The sequence below is a fragment of the Chiloscyllium punctatum genome, chromosome 4 (genome assembly GCF_047496795.1).
Source record: "Chiloscyllium punctatum isolate Juve2018m chromosome 4, sChiPun1.3, whole genome shotgun sequence".
In the NCBI taxonomy this organism is placed as follows: Eukaryota; Metazoa; Chordata; class Chondrichthyes; order Orectolobiformes; family Hemiscylliidae; genus Chiloscyllium; species Chiloscyllium punctatum.
The window spans coordinates 68101131-68120684 of NC_092742.1; the positions used below are offsets into that span (position 1 = coordinate 68101131).

General features: G+C 41.4%; 1 protein-coding gene across 7 annotated transcripts in view; it reads right to left on the bottom strand.

The window, feature by feature from the left end:
• Window positions 1–19554, bottom strand: part of npas3 (neuronal PAS domain protein 3) — a 1321930-nt gene that overhangs the window by 663495 nt on the left and 638881 nt on the right. For all 7 annotated transcript variants that reach the window (XM_072568956.1, XM_072568955.1, XM_072568959.1 and 4 more), the window contains one exon: window positions 3047–3129. In XM_072568956.1, coding sequence (XP_072425057.1) covers window positions 3047–3129 — 83 coding nt within the window. The remainder of the gene's footprint in view (window positions 1–3046; window positions 3130–19554) is intronic.

Genomic DNA, 19554 nt, shown 5'->3' on the forward strand with positions numbered 1-19554 from the left:
CAAGTCAATAAAAAGGGAAGGCTGTGATGGTATATGAGATACTCAGGCTAATATGTAGAAGCAAATTACTGCAGATGCTGGAGTCATCTAGACTTGAAACTTAGCTTGCTCTCTCTATGGATGCTATCTGACCCACTGTAGCCTCAGCATTGGTTGTTTTCACACAGGCTAATACCCTGGACACAGATTTAATCATACCATAACAATTGGTTCCATTTAAAATCAATTAATTAATTTAAATTATCAGAACTGAAAAATAGTCTTGGTATGGCAACATGAAACAAACATTCATTGTTGTAAAAAAAACAATCTGATTCTCTCATGCACTTCAGAAATGGAAATCTGCCACAGTTATCTCATCTGGCCTACATGTGACTCCTAGCCTACAGCAATGGAGTGGAAATAATAGAGTATATTTTACAGTATGGCAGAAGTTGGAAAGTGCTGATTCATAAAAATGAATGCTGGGTTCACTTCTGTTCACTTGTGTTGGTATTAACTATGGAATTTTTAAATTTGTGCATTATATGAGGCACAAACCATGTTTGGACTGAAAACAGGCAAGCAACACTTATACCACCACAAACTGAGTTTCCAACCATATATTATTGAAACATGCAATACTACTGTTACCAATACCACTGCTTGACTAAGTCTCCACAAGTTTCTGTTGCTGAAACCTTCTCTATTTGTTAGATATTATTTGATAGTGTATATATAACACAGAAACAGACCATTTGGCCCAACGAATCCATACTGCTGCTTACATTCCACTTGAGCCTTTTCTCCTCAATAAATTGCAAACCTCCATTCTGTTCTTCCTTATAAACTTGTCCAGGCCTCAAGTGCATCTACACAATTCATTTCAACAACTACCTATGGTAGAGTGTTCAACATTTTCACTATTCTGAAGGTGGGAGCTCAAGAAAATTAAAATCACCCATGTAGTAATACTAGGCAAATTGTTGGATCCGCTGGTTGACAATTCTTTGGTCCCAATGGACTTCATCCCATGCTTTTAAAAGAAACACCTACTAGATAGCTGATATATTGGTTTTAAATGTATAATATTACCTAGATTCTCTAGTTCCCCTAATAGGGGAAAACAGTGAATGCAATCTGTTATTCAAAAAGCGGGGAAGACAAATCAAAAAATTACAGGTCAATTAGCGCAACATCTGTAATACTGAAGATGTTAGAAGCTATTACAGCCACTTGTAGCAGGGCACTTAGAAATGTTCAAATCCTTTTATGAAAAAGGAAATACAGTTTCTTGGAATTCTTTGAGGAAATAACATTTGTTGTGAATGAAGAGCAATCAATGGATGTACAGTACTTGGATTTCCAAAATGTTATCAAATGCCATTGCAGAAAAATAAAAGTCATGGTATCATGGTAACATATTGCTCAGAAGCAACTAACAGGAAATATAGAATTATGGCAACAGTACTACATCATCATGTAATTTATGTAAGTTACTTGGATGGAGGGACCAAAAATATGTCCCTCCATCCAAGTAAATTTGTCCATGGCACAAGGTAGGCAAGAAAGTAAATTGTGAAAAGGACAGAAGGAAGTAATGAAAGGTTATAGATAAATTGTACAAATGGGAAAAGATCTGGTAAATGGAGCACAATATGGGAAAATGAAAAATTGTGTATTTTGGCAAGAATAAAAAAGAAACAAACATTCTCTAAATGGTGGAAGTTTGTGGAGCTTTTGGATATGTGTTCTAGTGCATGAATTGCATAAAGGATAGAATGCAGGTACAACAACTAATTAGAAAAGCTAGGAATACTGTCATTTATCGCATGGAGAATTGAAAACAAAGTAAGGTTGTCACTCTTCTGTCAAGCAAGATATTCATGAGGTCACATCTGGAGCACTGTTGGCAGTATTGGTCTCTTATTTGAAAAATGCTGCATTGGAAAATAGTTCAAAGAAGGTTTACCAGCCTAATACTTAGTTCAGGTGGATTGTTCAATGAGAAAATCATTGACAAACTAGGCTTTGATTCACTGGTGTTTAAGACCAAGAGGCAATTTGATTGAAAAATAGAAGATTCTGAGGGATGTTGTCAGGGTGAGTGTGGAAAGGATGTTTATTCTTGTGAAAAACATCTAGAACCTGTGCCATTATTTTAAAAAGTGAGATATTTCATTTAAATCAATATAAGAGTAACTATTTTTTACCGAGGAGGGTCATTCTTCTTTGGAACTCGAAAGTTGGAGGAAGCAGAGACTATGAATAGTCTCTAAGGCAGAGGCCATTCTTGATAAGCTTGGGGGTGAAATATTATCAGGGGTAGGTGAAAATGTAAAGTAATCAGATCAGCCACAATCTTATGAATGGCAAGGCAAGCTCAAGGAGTTGACTGGCCTACGTCTGCTCTTAATTTACATGTCTGTACATAGATCTCCACACTTGTCCAATTCTGGCCTGCTGTGCATTCCCAATTCCTGCATGGTGTTTAAATATTTTCAGCTGTTTAAGCCCAATATATTAGAATTGTCTATCGCCTGTTTTCTTTTAAAAGCCCACATTCCTAGTTCAGGGTTTTAGCCAGTTTCCTGTTATTTCCTTCTAGCGTTTTGCCAACAAGGTTTTCATTGACACCACTCTGTTTAAGCATTTCACTACGTTAAATATGTTTGATAGAAGTACGTACTTTTGGTTTTCAGTAGATAAAACCTTCATCAGAGCATTTTTCTAATTAGCAAAAATGTATTCATCCAATGTCTCTTTAAACATACATGGTAACCAGACTTTAGACATTTTTAGAAATAGAAATCTAAGAGAACTCAACAGTATCCAAAGCTAACCATAAGAATTGTTGCTCTTCCACCCAGAAACCAATAACTATGTAGAGTGAAGTATCTACAGCAAAATAACACGGCTCATATTCAACCTATGCCAGATCAATGGGAACTAAAAGTATTACATCTAAATCTTTGATGACAAATGTTAAAAAAATTAAGTCACTGACGAACAAATGAACCATTATCAATGACAAAAGTAAGTAATCCTAGTTTGTTGCATCACTTACCTGAAGAATATGGCTTCCCAAATTCTGTTCGAACACATTAATGGCCACGGAGCTTGGACTTCTTCTGCGCTGTGTTCCTAAAGCTAAATAAGAGGAAAAATAGTAATTATTCGAAGGCTTATTCAAACTACTGTTAATATTTCTAGGTAACAGCTAATGATACTTCTATTTTCATTTTGAGGAACACCACAGATATATCACTAAATTTGACAAAAAGGTTGACAGGAATATATATTGGATTGTCTTGCTCTCTGTTGCTGTTGACATTTTCCCCTGGAAAACACACAGTGATCAATATTTTGAACGAGTTCAGTGGATATGAACAAATTAGGAATTGTTAAATAAGTAAATGATTGCTGTATATAGGACAATTTTTGTACTACACAAATTAGCTCAATGGCCTGAACATACTTCCTTATCCGTATTTATCTTCTGACCTAGTAGTCAGAAAGAAGAAAATATTCAAAAGGTGAGTCTCGTTTGAGGTTCCGATTTTGTTTTAGAGGTTAGTTACAAAGTGAGAACAATATTTTTGTAATCATTAAACTGGGAGTATTTTTCTACTTTCATTACCTGGTACCCAGCACCTGGTGTAGCATGATCCAAATGCAAAGCAAAACAGCTATATAATGCACAACAATATGCTTTCACTTTTGGTTCAAAAGAGTATCCATCTAATTAAATCTAGGAATTTTTCTGAAGTTTTCTATTCCATACATAATAGCATCTTCGTTGTCTGAGTGAAATGGCCAGTGTGTGGTCAGAATTATTGACGCAATCCAACTCACCACCATCTTCTTAAGAGCAAGGAGGGACAGACAATAAATGTTTGCCCTGCCAGTGATGCCCAGACCTCACAAGTTTAAAAAAAATGTTCTTCATGTAACTGGCCAAATCAGTTCTTACAGAGCCCTGAACACCTTCTGTATAAAAATAAACATTCGGTAAGAATATTTTTTTTAAAAAAACTTGTGTTTACGTAGCACCTTTCATGATTACAGGACATCTCAAAACACTTCACAGTCAATTAAATAATTTTAGAATAATGAATTTTACAGAAGGAAATCTATTGCTTGACTACACCTCACCCCAGGATTAAAGTGAGAAAATTGGTCTTGAGCCCACTAACTTGAAAAAAGGGCTACCCTGCAATGATAATAGAGTCAAAGAGATATACAGCATAGAAACAGACTCTTCGATCCAACTCATCCATGCTGACAAGATATCCTAAAATAATTTAGTCCCATACCACTCTAAACCCTTCCTATTCATATACCCAGCCTTTTAAATTTCATAATTGTACTAGCTTCCACCACTTCCTCTGGCAGCTCATGCCATACACGCAACACTCTTTGCATGAAAAAGTTGTCCCTTAGGTCCTTTTATTATCTTTCCTCCCTCACCCTAAACCTATGCCCTCTAGTTCTGGACTCTTCCGCCCAGGAAAAGACCTTGTCTATTTACCTTATCAACATCCTTCAATTTTATAAACTTCTACAAAGTCACCCCTCAGCTTCCAATGCTCCAGGGAAAATAGCCCCAGACTATTCAGTTTCTCCGTGTAACCCAAATCCTCCAACCCTGGCAACATCCTTGTAAATCTTTTCTGAACCCTTTCAAGTTTCACAACATTTTTCTGATAAGAAGGAGACCAGAATTGGACACAATATCCAAAAGTGGTCTTACCAATGTCTAACTATTGCTGGGGGCAAACTCAACAAAGTGACAGTGGGACCTCCATCCCTCAGGGGCAAAAAGATGACATACTTTAAGCTTCCACAAAGAGCAATGTGGCAATGTGCAAATAATTGTCTTTACTATTGTTACTCGAGCGCTAACTATTGACCAAAAAATCAAAAATATTCCCATGCTCTTCTTCCAATTGATATGGAAGCTTTGAGATTCACATTAAACCAGTCAGAACTTTAGTTTAATCTTGCATTAAAAAGAGAACATCTGACAGGACATCATTCTTCTTACTACTGCACCAACCTGGATTTTTGTGCTTAAATTATTGAAAAGGGACTTGAACGTACAACAATCTAACTCATAAACAACTGTAATTTTGCTGAGCAAACAGAAAAGATTGACTCTCACTTGACACATCAGGGCAGAGTTCAGTTTTGGAATACATTCCACCATACAACACCACTGACATCCATTTCAAACCCACTGATTCACACAACTACCTCGACTACACCTCCTCTCACTTACCTCCTGCAAAAATGCATACCATACTCTGAATTCTTCTGCCTCCGCCGCATCTGCTCCCAGGATGAGGTGTTTCCCTCCAGGACACCCCTGATAGCCTCCTACTTTAGGGGCCTTCTTGGTAATTAAGGATGTCATCAACCACATCACCTCCATTTCCTGCACTTCTGCCTTCAAAGTACCTCCTCTCCACCCAACAACAGTAAAGATAGAGTCTGTTTAGTCCTCATATGTCACCCCAACAACCTCTGAATCCAACACATCACCTTCCAACATTGCCGCCACCCACAATCAGACCCCACCACCAAAAAGATATTTATTTCCCTACCCCTGCCCGCTTTCCACAGAGATCATTCATTCTGCGATTCCCTCATCAAGTTCTCCACCACACTCTGTACCTTTCTCTGCAACTGCAACACCTGTCCCTACAGTTCTCCTCTCACCTCCACCCAAGGTCCAAAATAATCCTTCCAGATCCAGCAGAGATTCACCTCCACTTCATCTAACCTTATCTATTAGATCCATTGCTCTTGATTTGGTCTTCTCTACATCGGAGAGACCAAATGCAGACTCAGGGACCAATTTGCAAAGTGTCGGTGCTCTGCGTGCAACAACCAAACCAATCCAACCTTCCGGTTGTCATCCATTTTAGTTACCCTTCCCATTTCTCTGGTGATATGTCCATCCTTGGCCTCCTCCACTTTCAGAGTGAAGCCAGTCGTAAACTGGAGGAGCAACACCTGACATTTTGCCTGGGGAGCTTACAGTCCAATGGCCTCAATACTGACTTCAGCAGCTTCAAAATCCCTCTACCCCGAGTGTTATCCCATGTCCAACTCTCCCCCTTCTCCTCACCTCCCTGACTTGACCTCTTCCTACTCACCTACACTCTCCACCCATCCAACTGACCAATCATAATAACCCCCTATCTACACCAACCGGTCACCATCCCACCAAACCTTCCCACAGCCCTCCCCCTTCCCTCATTTACTTCTGGAGTCCCCTCCTTCTCCTCTGTAATCCTGACAAACGGTTTTGGCCCAAAATGTTGACTTTCCTGCTGCTCAGACACTGTCTGACCTGCTGTGCTTTTCCAGCTTCGCACCTATTGACGCCAATAAACAATTAACCGGTTCACCATTTTGATTGCTTTCAACTTGGTGTTAGGTTTTCAGAAAATCTGTGTTAAGATCGGAGATTGTAGAGGCTATATGGTCAATCAAGACTGTCAACATTCAGGAATTGCACAGAATGAGATTTACATTCAAAATCAGGGACAGATTAAAAATAAAGTTAAAACCATTGAGTTGTGCTTTAAGGGTTTTTGGTTAAATACATTGTCAAATAAAATGAACCTAACTTATCACAGAATTGTTACAGCTCAAGTTGACCATTCTGAAGGAACAACTTATCTAAAAATATAAAACATGGGACAAGATTGGGTTGGGATCTCTGGTCGGCATGGACGGGTTGGACCGAAGGGTCTGTTTCCATACTGTACATCTCTATGACTCTATGTGGCGATGACTGATAGGAGAATGGCACTAATAACAGTCCACTTCTCAAGTGACGCACTCAAAGGGAATTGTCTAAAAAGAAATAATGCATACAGTTAGTTATGGAGAAAATATGCAAAATAGCCCCAACTAAATTGCTCATTTGGAGAGCTGGTGCAGACAATAGACCAAATGGTTTCTTTTTGTGCTGTATGAATTCTGTGATTCTATGAATGGTGCAATACAATAATTAACGTATTGAAACCAAAATGAGCAAGTTTCTCAGAGTAAGAAATTGACATGCCTCGCGGTTAACCAGCCACTTTCATAATTTATTACCCTAAAAAATGTGCAAAAGCTAATTTATTCAAGGTGAATTTGACAACAATGCAGGATCAGACTTATTTTAAAAACTTGTTTAAAACTGGATTAAGTCTGATAAACTAGGAATGTGATTTATGTAATAAAAGTGTGTATTGTCATAATTATGTTTAGGGCAGAGTTGTTGCTTTGAACTGACTGAAATAACTGCACAAGGGCTGGTAATCTGTCACCAAATCACTACTTACATGCACAATGCATGGGCTCTGACCAGCTAACTCAAAGCCAGTCCCTGCATTGAGTAGACCGTCTCAATCTCCTGCTTTTTTTCCCACTTTTTAAATTTTATTAAACAAGACAAAATACAGCTAACCATAAACAGAAAACAGCAGTTCACAAAAAAAACATTATATACAAGTGAAAGAGCATCAAAGCCAAACCCCAAACCCCACCGTTCAACTAGTTTTCAGGGAGACGAGGACAAACGTCAAATCCTACTTGCATTTATCACAAAGCTAACAGGCAAAACAGTGTAATCAAATCAAAAACAGTGCATAGAGCACAGTCCTAATATGGCTGTAAAATAGACACCTGTGCACACCACATACTGATCAGAACGCCCTTGGCCAGCCTTCCTGCAGGACAGTCGTTGACCTTCCAGTCTCTGGCTGCCCTGCGTACTGACCATCCCTCCCCAGGCCTGCTTTCCTCCAGGCTGGTCATCAACCACACAGCTCCCAGTCACCTCATGTACTGACCGGACTACCCCAGGCCACTTTCCTACTGGCTGGTTGTTTGCCTTCTGCCTCCGGCCACCCTGCTTACTGACTGACTCTCCCCAGCTCACTTTTCTCCAGGATGGATGTCAGCCACCGGCTCCCGGTCACCCTGTGTACTAACCAAACCACCCTAGACCTGCTTTCCTACAGTCAGGCTGTTGGCCTTCCAGCATCCGGCCGCACTGTGTACTGACTGACCCTTTCCACTGGCGTTCCTATGGACTGGCTATCAGCTGTCCGCCTCCCTGCGTACTGACTGGTCCTCCCTCGGTCGGCCTTCCTATGCCTGCTGCCGGCTGGTTGGCTCAGCCTTCCCGTGTACTGATCAGCCTGCCCTATACCGGCTTTCCTGCGAGGACATTACCAGTTGCCTGGCACTGCCCACACCGCATACTGATAGACTCCTCCCGGCCCACTTTCCTCCGGGCCAGTCATCAACACTCCAGCCCCCAGCCAGCCCACGTACTGGCTGCCACTCCCTTGACCAGCTTTCCTACAGGCACGCTGTCAGCTGTCTAGCCCTCAGCCACCCTGCATACTAACAGAATCCCCCTACATCAACCCTCCAGCTCATGGTTGTCCCACGTACTGACTAGCCTACTCTCAAACACAATTAATTACAAAACCCACATACAGTAACAGAATTCACAAAATCCTCACAAGACAGTTGAATACCAAGGCAGAGTCCACACGCCAGCAGCAAATGCACATCCTACAGCACACATGGAGGTGTTCAGTCTCTTTAGAGGCCAGGCCCATCCATAGAGAACCAGGTCCACTCACAGGAATGTAGTACATTGTGAAGCTGCAGTTAGCTCACAAAGGTTTGGTCAACTCCCGAAGGCAGAGTCCACAGCACACATGCAGGTGTTCAGTCTCCAGGGGTCTGGTCCATCCAAAGGACCAGGCCCACTCAGAGTGACACAGTTAATTGCAAAAGCGCAGTTAACTCACAGGGTTTGGGCCAATCCAGGATGCAGCAGACAGACACACACACACACACACACACACAGTCCAAACACCAAAAAAGTGAAAGCAGATTACAAAACAAAAACAAAGAAAGCCAAAGTGCAAGGGTTATGCCCTGTCACAAAATCAACATAGTCTTTTTCTCAAAATAAAGGAGAAAAGAGTAACACAGGCTATAACCAGCCAGTGAAACAACAGGTCCTTGATAAGAACTGAGTTATAGCTGAAACACATTGACTGTGTAGATCAGGCAGATTAGAAATCAGTCCTCAATTAATAAAGAATACCAGTTAACAAACTGGCTAAGTAATTCAGCCAGTTCAGGAATCAGGTTCCCCTTCCCCCTACCCCCCAAGAAAAAGCAGAAACCAAGAGCAGCAGTAAGACACTGACTGTGACCAGCTAGCTCAGAGTCAGTCCCCTAAACTGATGAGACTCTAAATCTCCTAGTTATATCAGTCAGCCAGGGCTTTCGTGATTGTCCCAGGTTAACAGCCACACGCCGACTGTGGCCCAGCCAGTACAGAGTTGCCTTCTTAAACCACAATGTTGTTGGGGAGGGAGTTCTAGAATTTTCATCCTGTGACGGGGAATGAACGGTGATATATTTCCAAGTCAGGAAGCTGAATGACTTGGTATGGATTTTAAAGGTGTTGATGTTCCCAGGTAGGTGCCCTTGTCTTTCAAGATGGTAGTGGTAGTGGGTTTGGTAGGTGTTATTAAACGGGCCTTCACGAAGAGCTGCAGTGTATCTTATAGATGGTACACACTGCTGCTACTAAGCATCAGTACTGGAGGGACTGAATGTCACCACATTAACAAACAATCAAGTGTCTTGTATGATGTTTAGCATTTCAGTATAATTTAGGAACTTTGTGCTTCAGTCATATAAAGCAATATGAGACTGTATCTGGAGCACTTGTACAGTATTGGTTTCCTTATTTAAGGATAAGGCAAGTGGTGAGGATGATATAAAGAGTCTGAAGAGGAGAGAGACAGGCTAAGTGAGTGGGCAAAAATGTGACACATGGAATACACTGGTAAAATGTGAGGTCTATACTTTGACAGGAAGAATTAAAAAGCTGAATACTATTTAAATTGAGAAAGACTGCTAAAAGGTATAAATCAGAGGGATTTGGGAGTCCTCACGTATAAATCACAAGAAGCTGGCATAAAAATTCAGCAGGTAATAGGGAAAGTAAATGGTAATAAATGACATTTACTTTAAAGGGAATGGAGTATAGAAATAAGGTGTTCTTGCTAGAATTATACAAGGCAGTTGTCAGACTGCAGCTGGAGTGCTGTGAACAGGTTTGGGTCACTTGTCTAAGAAAAGATCAACTGGCATTTGAGGTGGTCCAGAAAAGGTTCATTATGCTGATCCGAGGATGGAGGGACTGTCTTATGAGGAAAGGTTAAGTAGGTTGGGCCTCGACTCATTGGAGTTTATGAAGAATGAGAGGTGACCTTTTGAAACATACAAGATTCTGAGGGGACTCCACAGGGTAGATGTGAAAAGGTTGTTTCCCCTTGTGAGATATTCTAGGACTAGAGAACATAATACCAAAATAAAGGGTTCCCTATTTAAGACAGGGAAAGAGAACTTGTTTTCCCTCAAATTTGTGATAATTTATACTGCAGATAGCTTTCAAGGCTGAGTCATTCAGTATATTCAAGGCTGAGATGGATAGATTTTTAATTATTAAGGCAATCAAGGTTTATGAGAGAAAGGGAGCATAGTGGAGTGAAGGATTATTAAATCAGCTGTGATTTCAGTGAATGGTGCAGCAGACCCGACAGGCTGAATGGTTTATTGTTGGTCCTACATCTTATGGTTTTACAATTATATGATGCAAATGCACTGAACCAGTCCAAAGCACATTTATCAGACTAACATTTAGAATTGGCAGGTTGTTTTACAAGAAAAGCTTGATATGCCATGCTTATATACACGAGAGTTTAAAAGATTAAGAGTCAACTTAATCGAAACGTAAAAGATCCAGAGACACCTTGATCAGATCGAATGGATAATTACTCTTCTGAGGGTTGCTATTTAATAACAGGATGCCATAGGAGTCTCGATGCAGACTAGGTGACCACTTTGTTGAACTCGTCTGCTCTGTCTGTAAGAAAGACTCTAATCCTCCAGTTACATGTCATTTCAATACATTATCTTGCTCACAAGCTAACATTTCCATCCTTGACCTGCAGCAATCTTCCAGCAAAGCCTAATGCAAGCTGTAGGAATGGCATCTCATTTCCCACTGAGGTACTTTACAGCCTTCAGGACTCAACACTGAGTTCAACGACTTCATATTGTAAATACCGTCCTCCATTGTGATTAGACAGCCTTACTTGCACAGTGTCTTACTTGCACAGTTTGCTCTTAGCAGAGCATTCAGGACTAGGATAGACAATTGTTCTGCATCTATATCAATCATCTACCATTGTTAGCACTCCTTTTGTCTTATGCTGTGGGCAACCTCATCATCTGTTCTACTTGGTCCTCCTCCTTCCCCTTTATCAACAGCATAGAAACCATCATATTCTAGATCCCTCCATTTTTGAAGGAGAGTCATATTCGACCTGAAATGCTAACTCTGTTTCTCTCTCCGTAGATGTTGCCAAACATAATGAGTTTAGTTTTTGTTTTAGATCTCCAGCTTGTGCAGTACTTTGTTTTATCATTATTCTGCTAAATCAGTCTAGGAGACTAAGATATGGCCAATTGTGGGGGTTTGCTCATGGAGCTTATCGAGAGCACTCCATACAGTCCTGGGGAATAGGGGAAAGCCAGGTCTGTGATGGGCTTCATTGAAGTAGGTGGGGAGGATTAAAGTAAAAAGGGGAAATTCTAGATAGAAGTGTTCAATCTCATAGATCAAAGGAGGGGACTGGCAACTCAGGTAAGACTGGGGGACGTGAGGATGTCATAGGTCATGGTACTCTGGCCTCCACATAGGTAAGGTGTATCACCACGAAGGACATGACAATTCACAAAGTCCTGGGCTCTGGGGTTAAATTGGGGACTTTATAATTATAGAAAGGACCTCAAGGTAAGCAGAAGATCATAGCAATCACAGGGACTTGAACACAATAGGGAACATGAAAGATGGGGAAATATATTGCGTCTCAGGCAGAGCCTGCAACTCACTCACTCGAACACAAAACTGGAATCTTGCCACCTTAGTTCAACACTCAAATGCACAAAATAGCTGTGATCACATACAAAGTGGGCAGAAAAAGTTATTGGTTTTTCCTTTGGAGTGGATAAAAATCAGGTCAATTGCAAGAATCGTAACTTTAGTGATTCAATAATACCATCCATCTGTTTTCAATTTACACTTTATCAGCAGCTCATTCATTATCCAAGAAGGCACAATAAGAATTATAGCCTCAAATAATCACAAAGATTATATTGTGCACACAAATTGTCTCTTTGTCATGTGAGCTACACAAATAGAATCAGACAAAAGCACTTAGAAGTATCATCTGAGATTTTCCTTTCAGAGACACATTGCACATCCAGGACTGGAAGACAATGTCTTGCAGCTGCCATATTTACATACTGAACTAAGAAAGCAAAGGGCATAGTGTGTGATGTTTGTATGGGTGCCTTCAATAAAACTGCAATGTCCTTCTAGGCTTCCCTGCAGATCATCTGATATCGACATTGCTGTGAGGAATCCTGTGGTCTTGGTTCAAATATGAATTCAGCGTAGAAAAATGCAGCAATTACAATTTTGTCAGAAAGTCCATCGAGAACAATAATCTCCAGCAGCTGCTGCACACCTTCCAGAAGAAAACACAGCAACCAAGGTCAACCAAGGAGGTGGAGGAGAATGATAAGCTCCTGAATCTATAAGCTTCACAGTCATTTGCTATCTGAAATACAGTGCAGGTGCCAATAAAAAATGTATGAATCCATCGTGTCGTTGGCATCTACTGCAATATGGTTTGTGTTCAGAAGAACTGGGTGGAGACCCCATCTGGGGCAATTAAGGTCACAGCTTCCGGAGACTGAGGGGTGACATTATAGAGGTACAAACTTTTGAGGGGATGGATAGGATAAATAGACAAAGTCTTTTCCTTGGGGTGGGGGAGTCCAGAACTAGAGGGCATAGGTTTAGGGTGAGAGGGGAAAGATATAAAAGAGAGCCAAGGGGCACCTTTTTCACACAGAGGGTGGTGCTTGTGTGGAATGAGCTGCCAGACGAAATAGTGGAGGCTGGTACAATTGCAACATTTAAAAGATATTTGGATGGGTATATGAATAGGAAGGGTTTGGAAGGATATGGGCCAAGTGCTGGCAGGTGGGACTAGATTGGGTTGGGATATCTGGTTGGCATGGATGGGTTGGACCAAAGGGTCTATTTCCATGCTGTACATCTCTAGGACTCTATGGATTATTCTAAGGAGCAACCAAGCATCTGTGTAGCATCCCCAAACTCAACCCATTATTGCATCTGGGATGTAACTGAAGCAAGTTTTTCCTGATCACAGCTATTCATATCTGGTCCCATGACAAGAAGAGGCAAGCAGCTCAGGCAATGGGATTCTTACCATTGTTGATTTCCCCAAGTTGCAGGACTCTATTGACTGCACCCGCATTGCTTTAATAAAATACTATCCTACCAGCAATGCCCAGAGATCATCAAGAAGATCTTGGAGATCTGCAACAGATAATGCTGGGAGGAACCATTATTCTTACATATCAGAGAACTCACAGGTTCCTGCCTCTATCCAAGGACCTCAGGCCAAACAAGGACGGTATGGGGGCAAGAACTACTCTTTCCCAATAATATCCTTATAACAACTTGACAAAGCACTTAGACTAATACAGAATGAAGATACAACACTGCTCACATCTCCCACAATGCCATAGTGCAATAGACCATAATCCTCCAAAAGATGTGGTCACAATGGAGGACTACTCTGGAGGAGTCTTACACTATAGCCCAGAAAGGGTGTGCCCTATCATTCAGGCATGCTGAGTCCTTCACAACTGGAACTGGTAAAGAGGAGAAAGGTCTAGTATGCAGTACTATGATCCTAGCTAATGCTATTATAGGAAATCTGACCTGAGAGAACAAATTAGTTTTTTTCTTTCCTCACTGAAAATAAATATGCATTGTTTCCAATTTGATTTTAACAATTAAGTTTAATTTGGATAAATATGAATTATTGCATTTTGGTAAAATAAACAAGGGTAGGACTTATACAATTAAATGTAGGGTCTTGGGTAGTGTTGTAGAGAAGAGAGATCTAGGGGTTCTGGTACATAATTCTTTAAAGTTTGTGTCACATTTAGATAGGGTACTTCATAGAAGCAGGCCATTCGGCCCATCAAGTATACTCCAGCCCTCTGAACAGCATCGCACCCACACCCATGCCTCCTACCCTATCCCTGTAACCCTGCATTTCCCATAGCTAACCCACCTAGCCTGCACATCCCTGGACATTATGGAGAACTTAGCATGGCCAATGCACTTAACCTGCAAATGTTTGGACTGTGGGAGGAAACTGGAACACCGAGAGGAAACCCACACAGACACAAGGTGAATATGCAAACTCCACACAAACAGTCGCCCAAACTGTGTAACTGAACCCAGGTCCCCGGGTCTGTGGGGAACCACTGAGACACTGTGCCAACCTGCACTGAACCACCATGCCGTCCCTGTGTTTATGAAGATGTTTAGTATGCTTGCCATCATTGCTCAGACATTTCAGTATAAGAGTTATGTTAAGATTGTCCAGGATGTTGGTAAGGCCTCTTCTGGAGTACTATGTCCAGTTGTGGCCTCCCTGCTTTAGGAATAATATTATTAAGGTGGAGAGGGTTCAGAAGAGATTTACCAGGATTTTGCTGAAAATTGAGGGTTTCATTTATAGGGAGAGGTTGGATAGGCTAGGACTTTTTCACTGAGCGTAAGAGGTTGAGGGGTGACTAGATTGAGGTTCATTAAATCATAAAGTGTATTGATAAGGTAAATGGCAGGTGTCTTTTCCCTAGGGGGGTGTATTTCAAGACTATGGGCATATTTTTAAAGTGAGAGAAGGAAAATTTAAAAAAGACATGAGGGCCAACGTTTTTTTTGCACAGATTGATTTCTGTGTGTAATGAACTTCCAGAAGAAGTGGTGGATGCAGTTACAGTTACAATGTTTAAAAGATATTTAGCTAAGTACACAAATAACAAATGTTTGGAGGGATATAGGCCAAACTCAGGCAGGTGGGGCTAGTTTAGTTTGGGATTATGATCAGCATGGACTGGTTGGACTGAAAGGTCTTTTTCTGTGGATTATGACTCTATGACTGATGAAACACAAGCTTACCATACAAAATAAATGAAGATCAAATAAACCAAACTATTTACATACAGTACATATTTAATTCTGAATATTAAATATTCTGAAAAAGCACCCCATTACAGTATTCACACCAGGAGATAATTTCCTTCTCCATTATCTCAGAAGGGCTCAATTTAACTAAGGTTTTAAATGCCAGACTTCAGAATCTGATCATCTCTTCCTGGCATCCTCATACAACTAACCTTGAACTTTCTCACCTTCAAATACCTTTTAGCCAAACACTTCTGGTTTGTAACTTTTACAAAACTCATCACATTTATGTATCTTATTTTTAACAATTTTAAATAAACTATCTTCCCCCTTTCTGAGAAGCAACTGTTTTATATACAAAGCTTTAAAACTGGCTGGAATTTCCAAAGTACACGTGTTTCCCTTAATTAAAAGGACAAAATGAAATCTTTATCTTCTAAACTAGAGCCTAATTTACAACAGTTTATATTGGTTGTTCAGAAAATTCTCCCAATGTAAACAAAAACTCATAATTCTCCAGCAAGTCATTTCTCACACTGTGCTTCAAAAGAAAACAACATGGCTACAGGAATAATGACAACTTAATCATTAAACGCCTTAATTTCAAGGTTCTCATCTGCAATATTGCTTGCCTTTCTAGGCCATTTCCATAGGAATGAAGGTGCGGGACATGTATGAGATAGTTTGTAGCTTACAGCATCTGAAGGGGTGTGCACTTTGGCTTGATATACAGCATTAGTGGCATGAACATCAGAAGATCTTCACAGAGGTGAGTACTTATATCTGTCCTGCTGCATGTTTCCACGAGTAAGGTACTGAAGAGCACAGTTGCATAAGTAATGAGATGAAGAGCAGAAGATTATGTGAGAATTGTCATTTCATGTCATGATGAATGGCACACCAGAAGTCTCACATGACAAAACGCCTGAACTGAAAATGGGAAAATACAGCTCAATGCTTTCTTAGTTCATAGATACCTTACAGTGTGGAAGCAGGTCATTTGGCCCATCAAGTCCATATCCACCCTCCAAAGAGCATCCCATCTAGATCCTATCAACCCCTATCCTATCCCTGTAGCCCTGCAAGTCCCCTGGCCAATCCACCTAAACTGCATGTCTTTGAACTGTGGGAGGAAACCCGCGAAGACACAGGGAGAATGTGCAAGCTCCACACAGTCAGTCACCTGAGGATGGAATGGAGCCTGGGTCTGTGGTGCTGTGAGGTAGCAGTGCTAGCCACTCAGCCACTGTGCCACCCCTGTCATCAGAGTAAAAGACTTTCATAACTCTTATCCACAAAACAACAAAAACTCTTTTTATTGTTGAACAACAAACTTTCAAAAGGAATAAAATATAAACCTATTGTATTTATTCTTTTGAATCAGTCAACATTTCAGACATTAACAACTTGATTATTAATGAAGTTTGGAATTGAATGACTTTCCTAACATGAAGGTAGCTCCTGCCAGGATGAATGGTAATAAATTTGATTTGAATTATTAGGCTTATCTCAGCACATGATTTGTCCTCAAATTTATGGACAATTTGGTTGTTATGAGGATGTTTATTCAGTCTTCAATTAGTTTCCAATTAGTTCAATCTAGTTATATAATAACATAAAGACATCAATTTCCTTGTTACCTTTTCACATCATAATCAGTTTTTCTGTAAAATAATAGCTGAGTTGTTTTCAAATCTGACCAGAATAGTTCCAGGAAACAATGTCACTGTAACACTCCATACATTTATTTTTGAGATATTGCATGGCTCCAAACTCCATTCCAATGCTACCTCTGACTTCATGCCCCCCATCATTATGTCAGCCCCAACTACAACTATGCACAGTTGCCAGTACAATGGGGTGATTACTCCCGACCAAAAGTAGATGCTCTTAAGCAACCAAAATCAGCTAAACTGCTAAGCACATAAGGAAAAACAATATTGCTTCAGCTCAACTGCCCACTCCAGCTTGTACTTCAGGTTTCAATCTTATTTTGGACCAATGCATTCTGTTTCATGCTTAAGCATAGGTTCCAACTGTACACATAGGTTAACAGTTAAAACTTGCATTAGAAATTTATAATAAAGGATCTATTTCTAAGGCAGATATTCAACTTTTGTGTTTAAGTAGCCTGTTTCAGGCAACAAGACTACTTGCCTGACTGAGGGTGTTACACTTGAACACATGCGGAATGCCATACACGGTAAAGAAGCTTGTAGTGAAGGTTGAAATTGACATGTATAATGTTGTGGGTGTCTCAGAAATGTCAGAAACCAAATCTCCAAGGATGCATGTCCATCGAAAGGATAGGCAGATGGGCCGAGGGGGTGGGTTTGGGAAGAAGTCAAATTAAATCGATAGCAAGAAGTGATTATAGATTTGGAAGGCATAGAATCTGGGTGGTTAGAGTTGACGAATCACAAAAGACAAAAGGCCTTTGGGAGTTATGTACGTGTCTCCTCGCAGTAATCAGGATATGGGGCAGAAAATAAATCAGGAGTCAGAAAATGATTGTAACCAAGGCACAATTACAAAAATCACTGGGGAAGTCACAGGGAATTCCTGAGAACTAAAACTGGGAACCAGTACTTGTTAACCATAATGGATGTGTCTACCAGATTTCCGGAGGCAATTCCATTACGGAGTGTGAAGGCAAAAAGGGTAGGGGAGGAGTTAGTAGCTTTTTTCATATGGTATGGGCTACCCAGAGAGATTCAGTTGGACCAAGGGTCAAATTTTACTGCTTGGTTGTTTAAGGAGGCTATGGATAGCTTTGGTATACAGCACTTTAAATCCAGTGCATATCATCCTGAATCCCAGAGAGCTTTGGAAAGGTGGCATTAGACCTTGAAGAAGCACCTAAAGAGGGCACAGTGTAGAATGAAGCAGGTGACAGATACAATCTCTGAGACTTGGACATTTTCCTGAAGAGATGATGTGCTAGTACTGCTACCAGTGATAGTAGATCCCTTCAAATCCAGGTTTAGTAGCCCCTATCAAATTGAGAAAAAGTTGAGTCAGGTGAACTATCTAATAAAGGTGCTAGTTAGAACAAAAGGTATCGAGTTTGTCATGTGAACATGTTAAAACTGTATTATACCAGAGAGAAAGAACTGGAGAAACAGGTGTTAGTTACTGCCCTGCAGAGTGAGGAATCAAATCCAGATATTATGGATAGTCCGGGAACCCGGCACTGCACGGTTCTACCTCCTTCCCAAGATCCACAAGCCTGACCACCCTGGCCAACCCATTGTCTCAGCATGCTCCTGCCCCACTGAACTCATCTCTACCTAACTCGACACCGTCCTATCCCACCTAGTCCAGGAACTCCCCACGAGACACCACCCACGCCCTCCACCTCCTCCAAGACATCCGCTTCCCCGGTCCCCAACGCCTCATCTTCACCATGGATATCCAATCCCTCTACACCTCCATCCGCTATGACAAGGACCTCCAAGTCCTCCTTTTTTTCCTCTCCCAATGTCCCCAACAGTACCCTTCCACTAAAACTCTCATTCGTTTGGCCGAACTGGTCCTCACCCGTAACAATTTCTCCTTCGAATCCTCCCACTTCCTCCAGACCAAAGGGGTAGCCATGGACACATGTATGGGCCCCAGCTATGCCTGTCTCTTTGTTGGCTACGTAGAACAGTTGATATTCCGTAATTACACCAGCACCACTCCCCACCTCTTCCTCTGCTACATTGATGACTGCATTGGTGCCACCTCGTGCTCCCACGAGGAGGTTGAGCAATTCATCAACTTCACCAACACATTCCACCCTGACCTTAAATTTACCTGGACCACCTCTGACACCTCCCTCCTCTTCCTGGACCTCTCCATCTCCATTAATGACAACCGACTTGACACTGACATTTTTTACAAACCCACCGACTCGCACAGTTACCTGGATTACACCTCTTCCCATGCTAACTCCTGGAAAAATGCCATCCCGTATTCCCAATTCCTCCGCCTCCACCGTATCTGCTCCCAGGAGGACCGGTTCCACCACAGAACACACCAGATGGCTTCCTTCTTTAGAGACCGCAATTTTCCTTCCCACGTGGTTAAAGATGCCCTCCAACGCATCTCATCCACATCCCGCACCTCTGCCCTCAGACCCTACCCCTCCAACCATAACAAGGACAGAACGCCCCTGGTGCTCACCTTCCACCCTACCAACCTTCACATAAACCAAATCATCCGCCGACATTTCTGCTACCTCCAAAAAGACCCCACCACCAGGGATATATTTCCCTCCCCACCCCTTTCCGCCTTTCGCAAAGACCGTTCCCTCCGTGACTACCTGGTCAGGTCCACGGCCCCCTACAACACACCCTCCCATCCTGGCACTTTCCCCTGCCACCGCAGGAATTGCAAATCCTGTGCCC